The sequence below is a fragment of the Hyposmocoma kahamanoa genome, unplaced genomic scaffold, assembly GCF_003589595.1.
Source record: "Hyposmocoma kahamanoa isolate Upper Pololo Valley unplaced genomic scaffold, ASM358959v1 100021, whole genome shotgun sequence".
NCBI lineage: Eukaryota > Metazoa > Arthropoda > Insecta > Lepidoptera > Cosmopterigidae > Hyposmocoma > Hyposmocoma kahamanoa.
Window position 1 is genome coordinate 17,896,946 of NW_020653200.1, and position 17,312 is coordinate 17,914,257.

At 35.6% G+C, this 17,312-nt stretch overlaps 1 protein-coding gene across 1 annotated transcript in view; it reads left to right on the forward strand.

Annotated features, from left to right (window-relative positions):
- The window catches only part of LOC113228267, a 27,452-nt gene extending 25,922 nt beyond the window's left edge, over nt 1–1,530 (forward strand). Inside the window, exon 6 of the mRNA XM_026461535.1 lies at nt 1,395–1,530. Within this exon, the coding sequence (XP_026317320.1) occupies nt 1,395–1,491 (97 nt within the window). The 3' untranslated portion in view covers nt 1,492–1,530. The remainder of the gene's footprint in view (nt 1–1,394) is intronic.
- The last annotated feature ends 15,782 nt before the right edge of the window (nt 1,531–17,312 follow it).

A 17,312-nucleotide genomic window follows, 5' to 3' on the forward strand; every position in this document is an offset into this window, starting at 1 on the left:
TATATTATATTATATTATATTATATTATATTATATTATATTATATTACATTATATTATATTATATTATATTATTATTAAATCGACCTGGTGTCCGTGATAAACGGTCTGGTCAAAGCATCAGAGATGGGTTATAGCTTTCAAACAAAATTTGTCTTGGACAATGGTCAGGTTCTACCGGGATCAAAACTTTTCCAATATGGAGAAACCAAGATGGCCACCATACAAAATTGAGTTTGCTGAATCTCTGCAACTATCGGTAGCATCTTATGGGGTATTTAAAAATACGACTTGATGCGATCGTACCAATACCCTGCTCCTTCCTAACTAAAAATACTGCAACCAAAACTACACCTAGCAAACAGTCAAAAACCTAACACAAAGACCTCGCGGGCACTGACATTTAGGTACTTGTTATCCCAGAAGGAATAGAGATGGTTTCAAATTATTGACGGGATTAGTGGTCGGAAGGATTCAGTGAGTACGAGAAAATCCGGAAATCTTGGTATTCCAAGTGCTCCGCATCAGGTGGGACAGAGGCTGCTCGCCCAAGTATCGGATAATATTATATAATATATTCTATTGTAAAGGATCCTTTACAATAGGATTATGTGTAATTTTCTATTTCTCCTCATGCTTACACTATGAGCGACGGTTTACACATAAAATATTAGTAACGTAAGGCACAACTAAACATCTTTTTTTAATGTAAGGGACATGTTATATTTTAAACCACTAGGCATTCCTAAATATTTCGTTTATAGCATGAAAGAAGAGGAAATTCTAAGAAACTTTGCTCATCTGACCAAAATTGGAGCAGACAGTAAAAAGTTATAGGCAGATTTAAAAAAATTAAATCGTTTTTTGGCTCTACTGAAAAACCGTGCTTTTTCTCTTACATTAATTGATAATTCTGGTGTCGATAGATAGATACTTGTATATATATAGCTACAAGGAGCGACATAGAGTCGTTAAAACCATCAAATATTACTTTTTTTATTCCGGATTTCCAAAAAAATACAGTAGTTATGCATTTTTTTAAATGGCACCATTAGAATATATAAATATAAAAAGTATTCTAACTTTAAAATCCAACTTCGATTTCTTACGTCAGTACTTTTGTTTTAGTAATTAATTATTTTTTTTTTGTTTTAAGAACTTTGTGTCGTTCCTTGTAGCCTATACATGTATCTATGGAACACCTTTTTCTGACTATTGATAATAACATTACTGTTAATATTGTTTTGATGTTATATAAACTTATATGTTTACAAAAATCAGCGCACGTGTTTCTTTTATAATGCTACGACACACACTCACTACTAATATAACGTTCGAGTTTACATTCTTTATTCATATCTTATAATTATCTTATAGTATACGAAAAATGTTTCAGAGTTGGAAGGCCGTTCCGGAACGAAGCATGCAATTGGTATAACATAAACTATCCTTCAGCTAAATTTGATATTATACTACGCAAATTCTCGAAATAAATACTGACTGAAATAAAGAAATCTTAATTGAAACCTTTACATATATATATTATTTGCAGTAACCTCAATTTTATTTCTCTTTAATATTGTAAATAGAAAAAATATGTTTCGACGTGATTTATTTAGTGAAATATTAGAACATGCAAAATTTCCTACAAACATTGTATTGAAAAAGAGGTATCAAATAATTACATACATATTGCAGTGACGCTGATGCGGCCCTGCTTTGTGTGAGGAACTGATAAATGATTACTCACCCGCGATGAGCAAATCGGGTGTTACTTATGCGGAATATTTAGCTTGGGGAACATGTCTATTCTTCACACAATAAATGACTTTTTCACCTCACTAGCCGGGCAAGGCTTTCTTTCTCAATAGAAATCTGCGCGCAAAATAGTTTGTTGCACGCTAGTGTGGAAAAGATTTTTGAAATTGGAACTTGACGATGGACTGTGAGGTGCACTTAGGCTTCTTGCGTGCACCCTTAGAGGATGGAAAAAAATAGTCTAAGGGTGCACCTAACTTTTTCTTTCGATGAAAAAAAGATATTGACATGTGCGACTACGCAATTTGTCGTACATTACTTATTTATGCAGTATCAATCCGTTGGTAAATTTAATTTTTATGATTATTGACATTTAATTGACAATAATAACTACTTGTGTTTATTAAATTATATTAATTCTTGAAGAATTAAAGTAATAATAATAATTAAAATAATTCTTTTAATAATACGAGGGATTTTCGATGTTGAAAAACACGTCGATATAGTCCATCACAGTGTTTCTAACAGTAACGATCTAACTAGCGATGCATCAGCAATTGATAGATTAAACAAAATGATAAAATGTTAGAATCCCCACGTTTTCGTCACATAGCGCCAATCTCCACAAAATCCCCAATCTAGTTGAAACTCCCCACAATTTGGGGAATTCCCCACAAATTGGCAACTCTGGATACAATAGTCGTAATTGGCGCTCGGGCCGGTCATGGCCGGCATTTGTTTGTTGACAAATAAATAAACTTGTGAAGTAATTCCGTGTTGTGAAATGATAAAAACAATTGAAATGAGCGCGTAAACTACTGTACTTCAATGATATGTATGTGTGTTGTGCCGTCTATCAATAGAAATCAGTGAAATCATTGTGTGAAATGTGGTTGGCGTGAAGAAATAACCTCAAATTTGTAATGAAAATTTTATTTCTTCCAACATAAATTAGGTAAGTCATTAAAATATTCCTTATATTTATATGATAGGGAATTTATCCACCTTTCAGTCATATATAACACATTCCATATAATTATACAGAATAACGTTTTTTTCCGACAAATTGGATATATTCAATTGTTTTTTGACCTAGTGTTTTGAAAAGCTTTTTATTGCATAATACGCTCACTATTTCCTTTAACTTTATAAAGATTTTGTAATTCTGTCAAAAGAAAAAATCGCTTAGAAACATCGCGTTTTGTAGACAATCATAAAAACTTCATAGGAGTGAAAGTTCTTCTGTAGAAGAATCAACTACACTAAAGCAAGTAAAAATAATCTTATCGTATTCTAAAGTTTTTCTATAGATAAAGCTATAGACAAAATGCTCCCAACTGTGTTTTGAAAAAAGCTTTAAATTCTTATCGCCATTTTTATTTTTAAAGAATGACTATGAAGTAACCGAGAAAAATTTCTTTCTTTTTAAAAAGTAAATCTAAGTTGAAATTAGCTTGAAGAAGCCTAGAACTTCTTGGAAATGGTTTGTTTTGTGAGTTACATTGTATATTTAAGTTTTCTATAAATATTTAAAACAGAAAATCGATAATTGTATTTTTATTAAGTTTATATTTTATACATAAATACTAAAATTTAGCGAGCGCATTACTTTTATAGCAGGTTTTACATCACTTTTCACAATGTATTTAAAGTCGCACGTCAATTTGAGTTTTCTAACCGATTAAACATTGCGCGAAAAAGTCAGAAATATTATAACTAATTTCGCCATGTTGCAATTTTGATAGATTATATTTTGTAAGCCATTAGTCTTGAAATCTATTAGTATTAAGAGAATTGCGTCTTATGTTTGTAACGCTTTAGTATTTTGGTTTTAAAATAGCATTGCTAAGAAAACTATCATAGACTATAAATTATCTAAAAACTGTCTACAACAAAAAATAAAAATTACATTCTACATTCTACAAATGGTCTTGTAGCATTCTAGAAGAGTTACTTGAGAAAAAAGATAAAAATCACTCTTAACACTACCTACAGATAGCTTCTCAAAGCACTCTTGTGTTCTACTAATAAAGTTGTGCCCACTTTTACTTTAAGTTATCTAGAAACTTTCTTCGAGATATCTTGAGGGAATTTGAACTCTTAAAATATTCAATCGAATTAAATTCTATTAAATATCTTATAGTATATATTTAGATATGGGTGTGCTGCTTGGGCATCAGCATAATTTTGATTTTCGAGCGTTTTGTTGCGGTTTTTTGACAAGCGCGGTGATATGTATGCATGCTTTTGGTTTTCGCCTCATTTTCAAGGTACCATACTCTCATACTCGTAAACCGATGTCTCATCACCAGTTATTTATTACACGTTTCATGTAGTGTAGGTGTTGTCCGAAAAATCGCAGACACTCAAAATAACGAAACACGAAGACAGCAACTGTAATTACACTGAGTTACAAATAGCCTGCGCGTCCTGAAATTTATAAATTCGAGTCGTTAAACTTGGTTTCATGTTTTATGTTTACGACAGGATCTCACTCCGTTGTGACAATAGGAGTAGTACAATTTGTTCGTTCTTCTCCGATTCTACATTATTGAATGCTCTTGTACTGATTTACACAAAGGCCAAGCGTGTCATATTTTTGGATACGCAATCATTTCGTAAATTAAGTTATTAGTTTCGTGATTAAAAATAAGGTTATCAAAAAACGAATATTACTACGTTATTTACTGCGCTACCGGAAACTTTTGTGCAAATAAGAATACGGAAACAATCGAAAGAAATCCTGAAAGTTCCGAATTTTACTGACTTAATACTACTCTACCAACATAATTTAAATTTTACCGAATATTATTGTTAGCAGCCATTTTCTTTGTAAATTACCAATTATATTAATATAGATGACCATACATTTTAAAAATGTTGATGCTAGTTAAACTATTCCATCTTACGGAAATACTAGTGTTAGCATAGATTTAGTATATAGGTACCTATATACTAAATCTACGAGTGTTAGTGACAACCATAGGTGACAACGTAGGAATATACATCGATAAGTTAGTTTTTCTTTCGGTACCTAGTAACGTTTCAAGTAACAAGTAAAGTTCATGATTATTTGATGTATATGATATGATATATGATAATTTTCTCGTTGTAAACGCTAGTGGGTACATAGATGTCATTGTTGTAATGTGTGTTTGTTTTTCAGTAATTCAGTTTAACGCAGCTTAGTACTACTGCTAGCTTTAGTTCGCTGCAATATCATATTTTGTTTTGATTTGCCATTTTTTTTATAAACTGTATTTGCCTCCATGTCACATTGGTCTTCACATCACACGGTCGTCACATCTTTATATCACGTACTCAACAAAAGCCTAGCTGTATTCCTGAGACGACTCAATTGCCGTTAAGAAAATGATACGCGTGGTGGTGATAGTTTCTGTTCTTTTAAAGTATGTAATGTTTCAGTGGGGGTTTATAATAAACATTAGGTACAGTTTGTTTTACTAACTCAAATACTTCACAATTATCACATTTGTTCTAAATGTAAGACAATTCCCTAGCCTTATGCGATTTAGGGACTTCGCGCATCTTGAAAGAGTTTTGTAAACATTCTTGGGCATACATTTTTAACCTAGTTAGAATATGTAATAAGAATGCACACTAGGACTTTGGTGTACACTTTGTGAAGAATTATTAGCTTGTTTTGTTGTGAAGAATTAGATAAACCGTAAACAAAGAAGCGGTCAGTGATCGTAAACTTTTTCTTTAGATAGCAAATAAGATCATTGAGATTGGGAAAATCTCACGAGAAGTTGATGACAAATGACATTTTATAAAAACGACATGCTAGCATAATATAACAAAGAACAATAAAAAATTAAAAAAAAACCTTTAAGAATTATTACTAACAGGTTATTTATTGTTCTTTGTTGGTGTTACCACTAATAATTGTTTTATTGCATGATAATATGTTTTTTATTTTATTTTATAAAATTACATAAAAATACATAACCAAAAATATTGCCTTGTTACCTTACCTATGTTGCCTTGAATGCAGTTCATTTATACTTTATTCGTAGATCAACTAATATAGTCGGAACAATATTATATATCAAACATTAAAAAAAATATCGTTTATTGAAAAAGTGCACATTTACAATCAAATAGTTTACTTAATCTTTGAGGGTCAAATATTATCCCTGGATTAAGTAGGGTAGAAGGAAGCACCTTTGAACAAATTCGTTTACCCAGTCAGATTGAATGAATATGGAAACATTCTCAAGAACAATTTTAAGGATATTACTGGAAGAATATAGATAATGGTGAATTGAACTTTGCTTGTCGTGGATTGTTTTATTGCTAAAATATTAAATCTACAGCTCGTAGTCATTGAGTAATTTTACGCATGGAAAATATTTGTTATTTTGTAAAGTATCCATTGGAGCAGATTTGAACAAATAAAAAAGAGCAGCTTTGAACACGTTTAGAGTTCAGATTGGCTTCCTCTGCTAATATTTTTATAAGAAGTGGTTTTGTTTATTTTTTTAGTTATTTTTATTCTGGTTGGTACTATTCCTGTGATTTTATAATTGGTTACCTAAGAAACTTGTTTTTGTTTATTTTTTATATTGCAATTTATACTTTTGAGTTTCGGTTCTGTCCAAACTTTCTTTTGGAATAGTCCTATGATTATACATTTAACTAAACAGTAAGAAGAACTATATATATTGTAAAAGATATTTGATAACGGATTCAATAAAAATATTTTGCAATAAATAAGTACCTAATTTTCATTTTAATTGATAAATTCAAAGGTGCCCAAAGCTCCTCCAGGTGTAGGGCAATTTTAAACATATGAGTTCCTTCCATAGATTTAGTATATAGGTACCGATCCTTTACAAAAATGGGTATTCTGACAGTATTATAAACTTTTTATCGTGCTTCATTCGTGCTTATTATGAATGATTTTAGCCAAATAATAGGTCTACTTACTGCAACAAACAAGACAAATAAATAATAATGTTTTAGGATTGTTACAACCAGGTATGTAAAAAATGTTCTAAGGTGCCCCCTTCACCTCTGCTTAATTTCTAATAGTTCTAATTGCATTCTACAACTTCAATGTTTGTATAATTTCAATGTTTAATGATTAACGAATTAAATAATTATAATTGAACGTTATGACTAAAGCATATTAGTAAAATGTGACGAAGCTCCGAAAGAAACAACTCGCGACTACTAGCAGTATGTATACATGACAATTACGAATTGAAAATCAATATGAATAAAAACAACTTATTAAAATTATGCATTGGCCTACAGCATTTCGATTGATACATAACTTGCAATTAAATATTAATTTGATATTGAAATAATTATAATTTACTAGTGATGTTTAATTAATGTCGTTTCAGTAAGATGTGAAGCGAAGATCAGGCTTTGGGTGAATCTTGTAACACGTGTGTAAAGGTAGACAATTAGCGACTGCATCATCGTTCATTACTTTAGCAAATACTATCTGTGGCGTTTGTACAGGGTTAGCTCAATAAAACAACGTTTGTTGCTTCACGTACACGTGCGATACACGCCCGCTCTCGCTACTGTCTAGTGCCGTCATGGCGGGAACGGCAGGCCGCAGTGTGACATATATTGTCTATTGTCTATAGTACATTATGTCAATGAGAGATGTACTCTCCCTTTCAATAAAATTAATTAAAAAATTAATAACATGTATGTTTTACTATACTAAATCTATGGTTTTACTTTACTTTTATAATGATTACTAACTGACACAATCTACTAAACATAACCTAAATATTTTACATTGTTCTTCATTGCTTCTGTTTCGACGTTATCACCTTGACCTTCCTCTTCATTATGAATTTACATAAACCTTCTATTTCTTTTTCTCCTTAACTAGTGTATTTATTTTTATTTTTTATTATTTTTTTGTAGTTATTCGCGCTATTGTATATCGTAAGGTAACATAGAAGATCGTCCTTCTAGCCGGACTTTTGACATTTACTTATTTTAAAACGTCTTAATTCGTCGCGGTTTTGTTTTCCCGATCTCTTCTCATTCTGCTATGACCAGTATGGCATTGAATTATAAGAGTTGTAGCGAGTTACTGAAATTATGTAAACGGGTTCACAAATATTCTATTTCAATATTTCATTGTTTTTATTGATTTGTACCATTTTATATTAAATAAAAAAATGTACGCACAAACGGACACATGCAGGCGCCGACTTTTTATATATATAGTCTCAACTGCGACACACCGCGGAACCGGTCCCGGCGGTCGAATGAGCGGCGCGAGTGCATCACTGCACCGCGGGGCGCCCTTCTCTAGTCGCTAAATAGCTTCTACCGAAACTGCATCCTATGCTTGTCGCTGCTTACATGTGTGTCGTGCGTGCTGTATGCCTAGTTACCCATATTGCGAATTGCTTTTATTTCTGCCTTTACCTCGGACGTTACTTACTCGCGTAAAATACGACGAAAGGTGGAGAGGCTCGATTAGTATTAATACCCACTTCAGAGTCATGCCAAATCCGAGTAGAGGGACTTAAATTCAAAGTAATATATAGTGATTTACTGACCGGGTACCAATGCGGCTGTAACAGCCAATTACGAGAAATATACATATAGTTAATGGGTGCTTGGTGGTAAACCTGGAAAATCAATAATTACAACAATTGCGTTGGAATTCGCATCTTCTCACAGCCACAGGAAGGCTAGGTCCTGAATGAAACTAAAGTGCAAGTTTTACAGCTTTTAACAATTATTACTTCGCCTTTATTGTTAATCTACATACATATATACTTTGATTGGTAGTTAATTTGTCTTTCACTGCTTTTAGTACAACTTGGAGTGAGATGCACGACTGCAAATTGCCAATGGTAACGCACACACTCACAGCCCCGCACTAAGGAAACCTTGTATGGCGGGCGCTATAGACTCACACCTAGACAACCACAAATTACACCACAGCTTACGAGACAAACAAATGCAGGTCATATAAATATCTCTCCTGACCCGGGAATCGAACCCTGGGACCTTCTCGTATCAGACCAGCACGGTAGCCGTTTGGCCACGGAGGTAGCTAATCTAATGACATCACAATTGAATGCGCCTCGTAATTTAATGTGTCTCGCAATGTAATGGTCCTCGCGATTTAATGCGCCTCGCAATATAATGCGATAGTGTTGCAGCCACTTGAATGATCAGTAATTATTGCATATACTGGTTGCTATACATAACTGCAAAATAACTTTGTTATTTCTATAATGGCCAAATATAAGTAAAAGGTATTTATTCCAATTACGTGGTAGACTATGACGTACATTCAAAAATTTTTCGGTACCTAAACATGTACCTTCGTAGGGTACAATAACCTAATAAACACAACTATTATCATCGATTGTCTACGACAAAAGATATTCGCCGAATATGTAATACAAACTCACATTTACATACACATTACATTATTAATATGCATTCATATTATTGATCAATCATGGAATGATTGAATAAATCATTAATTATTTTTGCTTTATAATATCAATTAAACGATCAGGCGCTAAGCCAGCTTGCGCAATATTATAGGTAGGTGGTAAGTGCAGGTTACTCGGGGTAAACGTGTTTATTTAGACTACCCCGGCTGTTCTACTTAGAGACACTAGAATAGAAATTCCACTAGACCACTTAAATAATATCTATACATAGATTTAGTATATAGGTACCCATAGACTGGCAATGCAAGTGAAAGAGAGTTAGTATACACGTATGTTAGAACGAGATGGGTAGACGAGACCACTTCATTATAAGCTATGAGGCTATATGTACCTAGGGTCAGCTGACAACGAAACAAATTTCGTTTATTTTTGAAAAATAATTGGTTTTAAAATGTGAAATAGTGTTAAACGGACGTTTATTAGTCATTGTAAAGTTTTCAGTGTCCGGATATAACTTATCTAAAAAGGAAAACTCGCAGAATTGTACATTTCACATGTAAGTACGATCTCGTACTATTTAAATTTTTAGCTGTCTAAAAGCACTACCACAAAAGTTTTTTACTTAAATATATCCGTAAAATTATACCATTCAAGTGCATTAATAACCCAAATGTATACGAATTCAATTAAAAAATATATCAAATACGTGAATTTCTGAAATTCATAACCCCACTTTCATAGAGATTGACGCAATCGATAATATGTTATCGAGATGTCATTAACTCGCTTGAAGAAAACTTTCAGGCCAAAGCCGGGGTATGTGTATATATTCGTTCGGATGTGTGCTGTCGCCGTCTGCGCTGCCTGGAGGACCCCTCCTTTTCCACTATGTGGGTGAGTCTTCGCGTGCTTATATAGATCCCACAGCGGGGATGCGGAGACAACTAGGCTCTTTGACCAACTGAGCCAGGCGACTCTTGACGCGCAGGTGCAGTTCCCATCTGCGGAGATGGTCGTGTTGGGGGACTATAATGCTCACCATGAATCATTGTTGAGTTCCCTCAAGACTGACCATGCAGGAAGAACTGCCCACGCTTTCGCTCTCACGCATGACTTGACCCAACTGGTAACCCAGCCCACCCGGGTTCCAGACATATCGGATCATGCACCCTCTTTGCTTGACCTTCTGCTCGCGAGTCACCCTACCTACTATACAGTATCAGTCAGCGCCCCCCTGGGAAGTTCTGATCACTGTTTGGTTGGGTGTAAGGTTTCCCAAATGCCTCCAACTAAGCTGAAGGAGGTCACTCGTCGCATTTGGCACTACTCGTCGGCGGATTGGGATGGTATGCGCGACTACTTTGCGTCCATCCCTTGGTTGCAGCACTGCTTTGCAGGAAAGGATGCCTCAGCAGCTGCCGATGCTGTTGTCGATGAGATTGGAACGGCTATGAATTACTACATACCGTCTTCCAGTGTCATCGCCAATCGCAGAGGACGCCCTTGGTTCAATCGCGAATGCATGGACGCTGTTAGTGAGAAACAGGCTGCATATCGTGGTTGGATCAAGGGTCGTGTAACAAAGGATCCCAACCTTGCGTCCCTTAAAGCAGCCTATAACAAAGCAACCAAGTCTTGCAGGAGGGCTTACATAAGAGCGGATGCCCAGCGCGTTTCACGGATTGGCCAGAAGCTGGTAGCCCATCCCACCGGTAGCCGTGCCTACTGGAGCCTGGCCAAAGCCGTGCAGTCCAATTTTTGTCGTTCGTCGCTGCCGCCTTTGGGGTGTCCCAATGGATTTTTGGCCTATGGCCCCGAAGAGAAAGCCAATTTATTGGCCGACCTTTTTGGGGCTAACTCGCGCATTCACGACCAAGATGCGCAACCGCCGTCAATTCCCCACTGCGGAGTCACAATGCCTGATATAGTTATCAGGCAATGTGATGTCCGCAAGGAACTGCAGACTCTTGACGTGCGGAAGGCCTATGGTCCAGATGGGATACCTCCTATCGTCCTTAAAAGGTGTGCGGCGGAGTTGTCTCCCGTACTGACGCGCTTATACCGCCTCTCATACCAATCTGGTAACGTGCCCCTAGCTTGGAGGGAGGCCAACGTGCAACCTATCCCCAAGAAAGGAGATCGGTCTGATCCGACAAACTATCGCCCAATAGCTGTCACTTCAGTGCTCTGCAAAGTGATGGAGCGGATTCTAAATATTCAGATAATCCGGCACCTGGAACGTCACTCCATTCTTAATGATCGACAGTATGGGTTTCGGCCGAACCGATCAACGGGTGACGTTCTAGCGTATCTAATGCATCTCTGGGGTGAAGCTATCGACAAACAGGGCGAAACCTTAGCGATAAGTCTGGATATTGCTAAGGCCTTTGATCGGGTCTGGCACCGTGGTCTCCTCTCCAATTTTCCGGCATATGGTCTTCCCGGCCGCCTTTGTGAATGGATCTCCGGCTTTCTGCGCGAGCGAAGATTGCGTGTCCTTGTTGACGGAGGCACTTCGCGGCTCGTGACAGTTAATGCTGGGGTGCCACAGGGCTCCGTGCTGTCGCCCACGCTGTTCCTTCTGCATATCAATGACTTGTTGCCTTTTGGCAACATTCATTGCTATGCAGATGATAGCACAGTGCACGGTTGCTATTATAAGCAACCGTCAAGCAGCCGGGAGGACCCTGAGAGAAACCGGGAAAAACTTGTCGCTGAGCTCAACCATGTTTTGGAACATATATCGTCGTGGGGCTCCCGAAACTTGGTTGAGTTCAACGCCAAGAAAACCCAGGTGTGCGCGTTCAGTTCCAAAAAATCCCCATTCCTTCCACTTCCCCATCTTCAGGGTACAACGCTGACGCTGCAGGACAAGCTCAGCCTGCTGGGGATGAGCATCCGGAAGGACATGAGCAACAAAGACTATATAGAGAGCGTCATCTGTACCGCGTCGCGCAAGCTTGGCATCCTGAACAAGGTGCACCGATTTTTTACTCCAGAGCTGCGATACCCGTTGTATAAAGCTCAGGTCCGAAGCAGCATGGAGTACTGTTCGCACCTTTGGGACGGCTCTGCCAAGTACTTGCTCGATGCCCTAGATGGACTGCAGCGCTACGCCTTCCGTGTTGTCAACGATCCTCATGTAACTGAGCATGCGGAGTCGTTACAGCTTCGCAGAGATATAGCGTCTCTTAGCGTATTCTATCGCCTGTACCACGGTGAGTGCTCTGAAGAGTTATTCAACCTTATCCCTTTACCGTCCCGCACTAAAAAGTTTGGCAATTCGTTCTTATGCCGAACCATCAAATTGTGGAACCAACTCCCGGCGCATGTATTCCCTCCCCTCTATAACATCGGGTCCTTCAAACGTAGTGTGAAGAAGCATTTGGCCAGACCGGCAAAATGATAGTGACGGAGTGAAGATATTTGTGTTTTCCATCCGTTACTCTCATCTCTGGACTGTATTCGCACTTTCCATCAGGCGCGGTGCAGTCATTTTGCCGAGTCACAATAAAAATAAAAAAAAGAAAAAAAAAATTAACTGAAAAAAAGAAAGGCAAAGGCGTGTCTTGCATACTGCCGAAATCATCTTCATACTTAATTTTTTTTTATTTATTGAATCAGAAATTTCTGGATTTAGTACTTTATATTTAATTAATATTGCATTAGTACATTATATTTTGTTTACATTAAAACGAAAATTTCTTTTAATAGCATAGTTGAGGCACCCATTTTTTATGTTAATTATTGTTGTTGATTCAGATTTCCTCAAATCATTGAAGTACGACAGAAATGGCTTATAATGCCAAAGAGAGAAGACGGGGTTTCCAAAAAGTTTTCAAAAATATGCGGCAAATAAACACTTTGAGGAAAAATGCTTTTAAATAAAATGCCTTTAGAGGCAAGCAAAGAGTAAAGCTACTGGTTCTAAACCCACATTATTCATGCGGTATGTCTTACAATTAATTGATTTTTGTGCAGCACTACTGTCATCAACAACAAATCAGCGATTTATTGTTGTTAGAGTTCGTTTCTGTTCCGAAATATGATGCTGATTTTTTCAAATTTGGTACACATATGCATTTGTGTGACCAAAACGTGCTACGTAAATAAATTAATTCTAAATTTTTAAGTCACTATTGGGAGGGAAAGTTCTTAAGAATATATATTTTTTGTAATTTTGAAATATAAATATTTTTAAGTTGTTTAAGAAAATAGACAAAAATTGATCATTCTACCCTTTATCTTCGAAACTACAGAGCCTAAAGCTTTGAAAAAATACAGAAATTATCTTTAAATTTCCCACTATTGTGCGAATAAACCTATATTTGCTGTTGGAATCTATTGGATAACATATTCTTCAACTACAATGTTAAGTTTGTACCGAAACCTCTCCGCGCGAGTTCAACTCGCACTTGGCCGGTTTTTTGGTTCTATTACTTATCTGCAAATTCACTGCTGTGATGCACTTCTATGTTATCATATCATACAATAATTATAATAGTTATATTTGTTTGTAGGTTGCGGTTGTCAGCTTGGTTCGTGGCCTCCATACTATCGCGCCGTAACTGATCATGGGTCTTATCACCATTTTGTAGAGCCATAGTGTTATCTTGGGTGAAAGTCCCCATTGTTTACCTACCATCCTATGGCACTACCAGTAGGTGATAGTAGCTTTCTTAATTTTCTATTGAATCATTAATTAACTAGTTAATTAACGTCTCGGTATTTTGCGTTAAGACATTTTGGTGAATACAACGAATGAAATGCCGGTGTAATATGTTAATCGATATTTAAGTTAAATCAGTGGATGGCGCAACACTATTTATCTTGCACACATGCACATTATACGCACACAGATGTATTTTTGTTTTGGTCTCGTCTCCAATACGTCAGGGCCAATCTATGGATATACTAAATCTATGTATCTATACCTATTCCGTGATAATTAAGAGCATTGTTTTCCATGAGGATTAATAAATCCAACACAAGAAATACAACTTTAATTAAATTTTTATTGAATTGATATTCAATTGTTTTTTGTGAAATTACTCCACTAGTTTGTTATAATTATTAGATAATTCAAAGATCGAACACTCAGAAAAAATTCCTTCGATCCGGTCGGATTCGAACCGACGTCTTCTTGCATACCGTGCCAGACGCTATACCAACTAAGCCACGGAACGAACCAACGGACCTCACGAATTTTTGTATGTGCTTGCTTCGTGTCTTTGTATTTGATTTTTCAACGGCTTTTTAGTCGTAGCGCCATCTATGAGAAATCTATGACAGATTTATCACCCAGTTAGTACCTTTACAGCTACCAGTCCTGGCGAGAGATGTCGCTATTCACTGTATTAATTAAATTTTTATTGAATTGATATTCAATTATTTTTTGTGAAATTACTCCACTAGTTTGTTATAATTATTAATACAAAGATCGAACACTCAGAAAAAATTCCTTTGATCCGGTCGGATTCGAACCGATGTCTTCTTGCATACCGTGCCAGACACTATACCAACTAATCCACGAATTTTTCTATATAATAGATTTCTCATAGATGGCGCTACGACTAAAAAGTCGTTGAAAAACCAAATACAAAGACACGACCCAAGCACATAGAAAAATTCGTGAGGTCCGCTGGTTCGTTCCGTGGCTTAGTTGGTATAGCGTCTGGCACGGTATGCAAGACGACGTATCGATTACGCTGTTACATAGATATCGTTAGACTAAATTATGAACGGCCCAGTTCAAGAAGTCCCTAATTCCACTTAGGGATTTTATGCATTATATATTACCATTTATTTATTACCACCATTGGCGAAAACTCACCAATGTCTACAGTTTAGTCTCACCGTTTTGTTTCTAACCTGGTTTCTATGCCATGTTTAAACAAATTTGAAAAGCTGCTAAGTCCAATGAGTTGGGTTCAAGATGAACCTAAGTCTAAGAAATTTCTAAGTCCATTTTTTTTATATTAATATCACTGAGTTGATACTGAAGGGTTTGAAGCTCTTGAAATATGTACCCATTTGCTAGATTTTTATGAAATGAATACTCAAATAGCAGAATACACCTTTTTTTTACACCAGAATACACCTGCGAAGAAATATAGCCGATGCCTGTTTTTTGTTGAACATCGCACAGAGTAAGATTGACTGTCCTGAGCTCCTTAGTAACATTTTACTCAAAGGTCCAGTTAGAGCATTTCGAAAGCATAATTTGCTCCATGTGTAATAGCGTTATAAATGTAAAAGCTATTATGATTGATAATTATCAAATGACTTATAAGGTGATTGTTGTGTTTTCATAATTAGATGTATCATTGTAATTTTAAGCTTGTGTTATTGTAAGATTATTTCTTAAGTTCAAATGTGGAAGCTTTTAATTGGCATCTGTTTGATCATACTTAAATCTATATTGTAAAAGTAGCTGTAAGCTCCCCAAATATAATAAAATAAAATAAAATAGCTGAAAATAAAACACAGGAACTAGAATAAGACTTATTCTAGTTATTCTGTTTCATACTAGTTAGTCATACTTAGTACCTACTTTATTTGGTTCTCTAGTTTATACTACCTGAAATAAGTATATATTTTTGTAAATTAAGATTAATCTGAACATAAGATTAAAGGCTTTCTTTGAATTTTTAGTTATCATGGCTAATCACTTCAGAGAATTTTACCTCTAAGTCCAGAAAAAAAAATTGAAATCCTTTCCACAAAACAAGTAATACTAGCCCGTTGCACCAAGTACCAAGTCCCAAAAAAGTAATTAAAATGTCTAAGTCCCGTTTAAAAAACCCTAAGTCCTAAGGATTTCCTTCTTAGTCCAATATTATTTTTGGTCATATTATCTTCAAGCAACATTCATCAAGTCATAATAACAAACGTTTTAAACAAAAAGCCCCCAAAGCATTGACTTACAATCCAAAGCGATACTCTTTGACCACGGTTACTCTTTCGAAGATTTCGTATTATTGTTTCAAAGACAAAAAAACAAAAAGATTGTGCAATATCTCGTAGCTTAAAAAACGGACTAAGGGATTTCTTGAAATAGTTTACTCTTCACAACAGAAACTTCACGAACTTATCTATAATAAAGTAGACCTATGTATTTTGTGTTTTACTATCTTACCCACAGAAATCTAAATAATTTATTGAAATTTCTTTGCTCTTGCTCATCCGGGAAAAGTTGCGCTCTGGGGTAATACTTTTGTCACTTTTCCAAAATTCTACATTGTAGAATATTGTAACTTAAACTTATTGTAACTTAAACTTAAACTTAAACTTAACATTACTAGAATCGTAACACGTTTGACTATCAGCTACTGCAACACTTGCCGCAATTTTCTGTCAATGAGGGATTGTTACTTTTTTTAGAATATGACTATGACGTCGCCCTAGAGTCAATTAAGTAATTTAATATTAGTGTGGAATTTGGACAACATTTTTCAAGAGGAAGAAAAAACTTGGTGTAAAATGTTGTTAGTCTTTCTTTAAATTCGTGAATTTTACCATTTTCAAATGCTGTAAAACAAGTGTTTTACAAGTCATTCTTTTAAAAATTATCAAAAGCAAAATATTTAATAATTCCTTATTGGAGTTGCCGCGATGGCAGTGGCAACTTTGTGATATTTTACTGGTAAAAGTACGCGACTGGATTTCGGTAAGTTTGATTTAACAGTACATTCCATCGGAAAACAGTCTTAGCTGCTGTTGGCTAACGTTCTAAAGTCTTTAAAGGCAACAAGTCAAAAACCTTCTAAATGGTTAAAACGAAAGCCAATAACATAGTTCTGCCAACACAGCTAAGAATAAAAAACTTTGTACTTTTTTTAAATAAACCAAAAAGAGAAGTTTGTATTAGAATTAGGTATATTACAAAACATATTGTTCTTGCGCACGTAATCCTAGGTCTGTGGTTCTTACTGTATTTCACCATTCGCAAAAATGCAATGATTTGCTTTCCGCTTTCTGCAAGGTATTATTTAAGATCATGTGAAGTCAGTGAGTTTATAGTACGGAAACAAATACCAAGTCTATGACGGAGACAATATAAATAAAAATTTTAAATTCTGCGTTCAAAAAAAGAAAAATAATTGTCACAGTCTTCCCATCAACAATTTTGTCTTCAT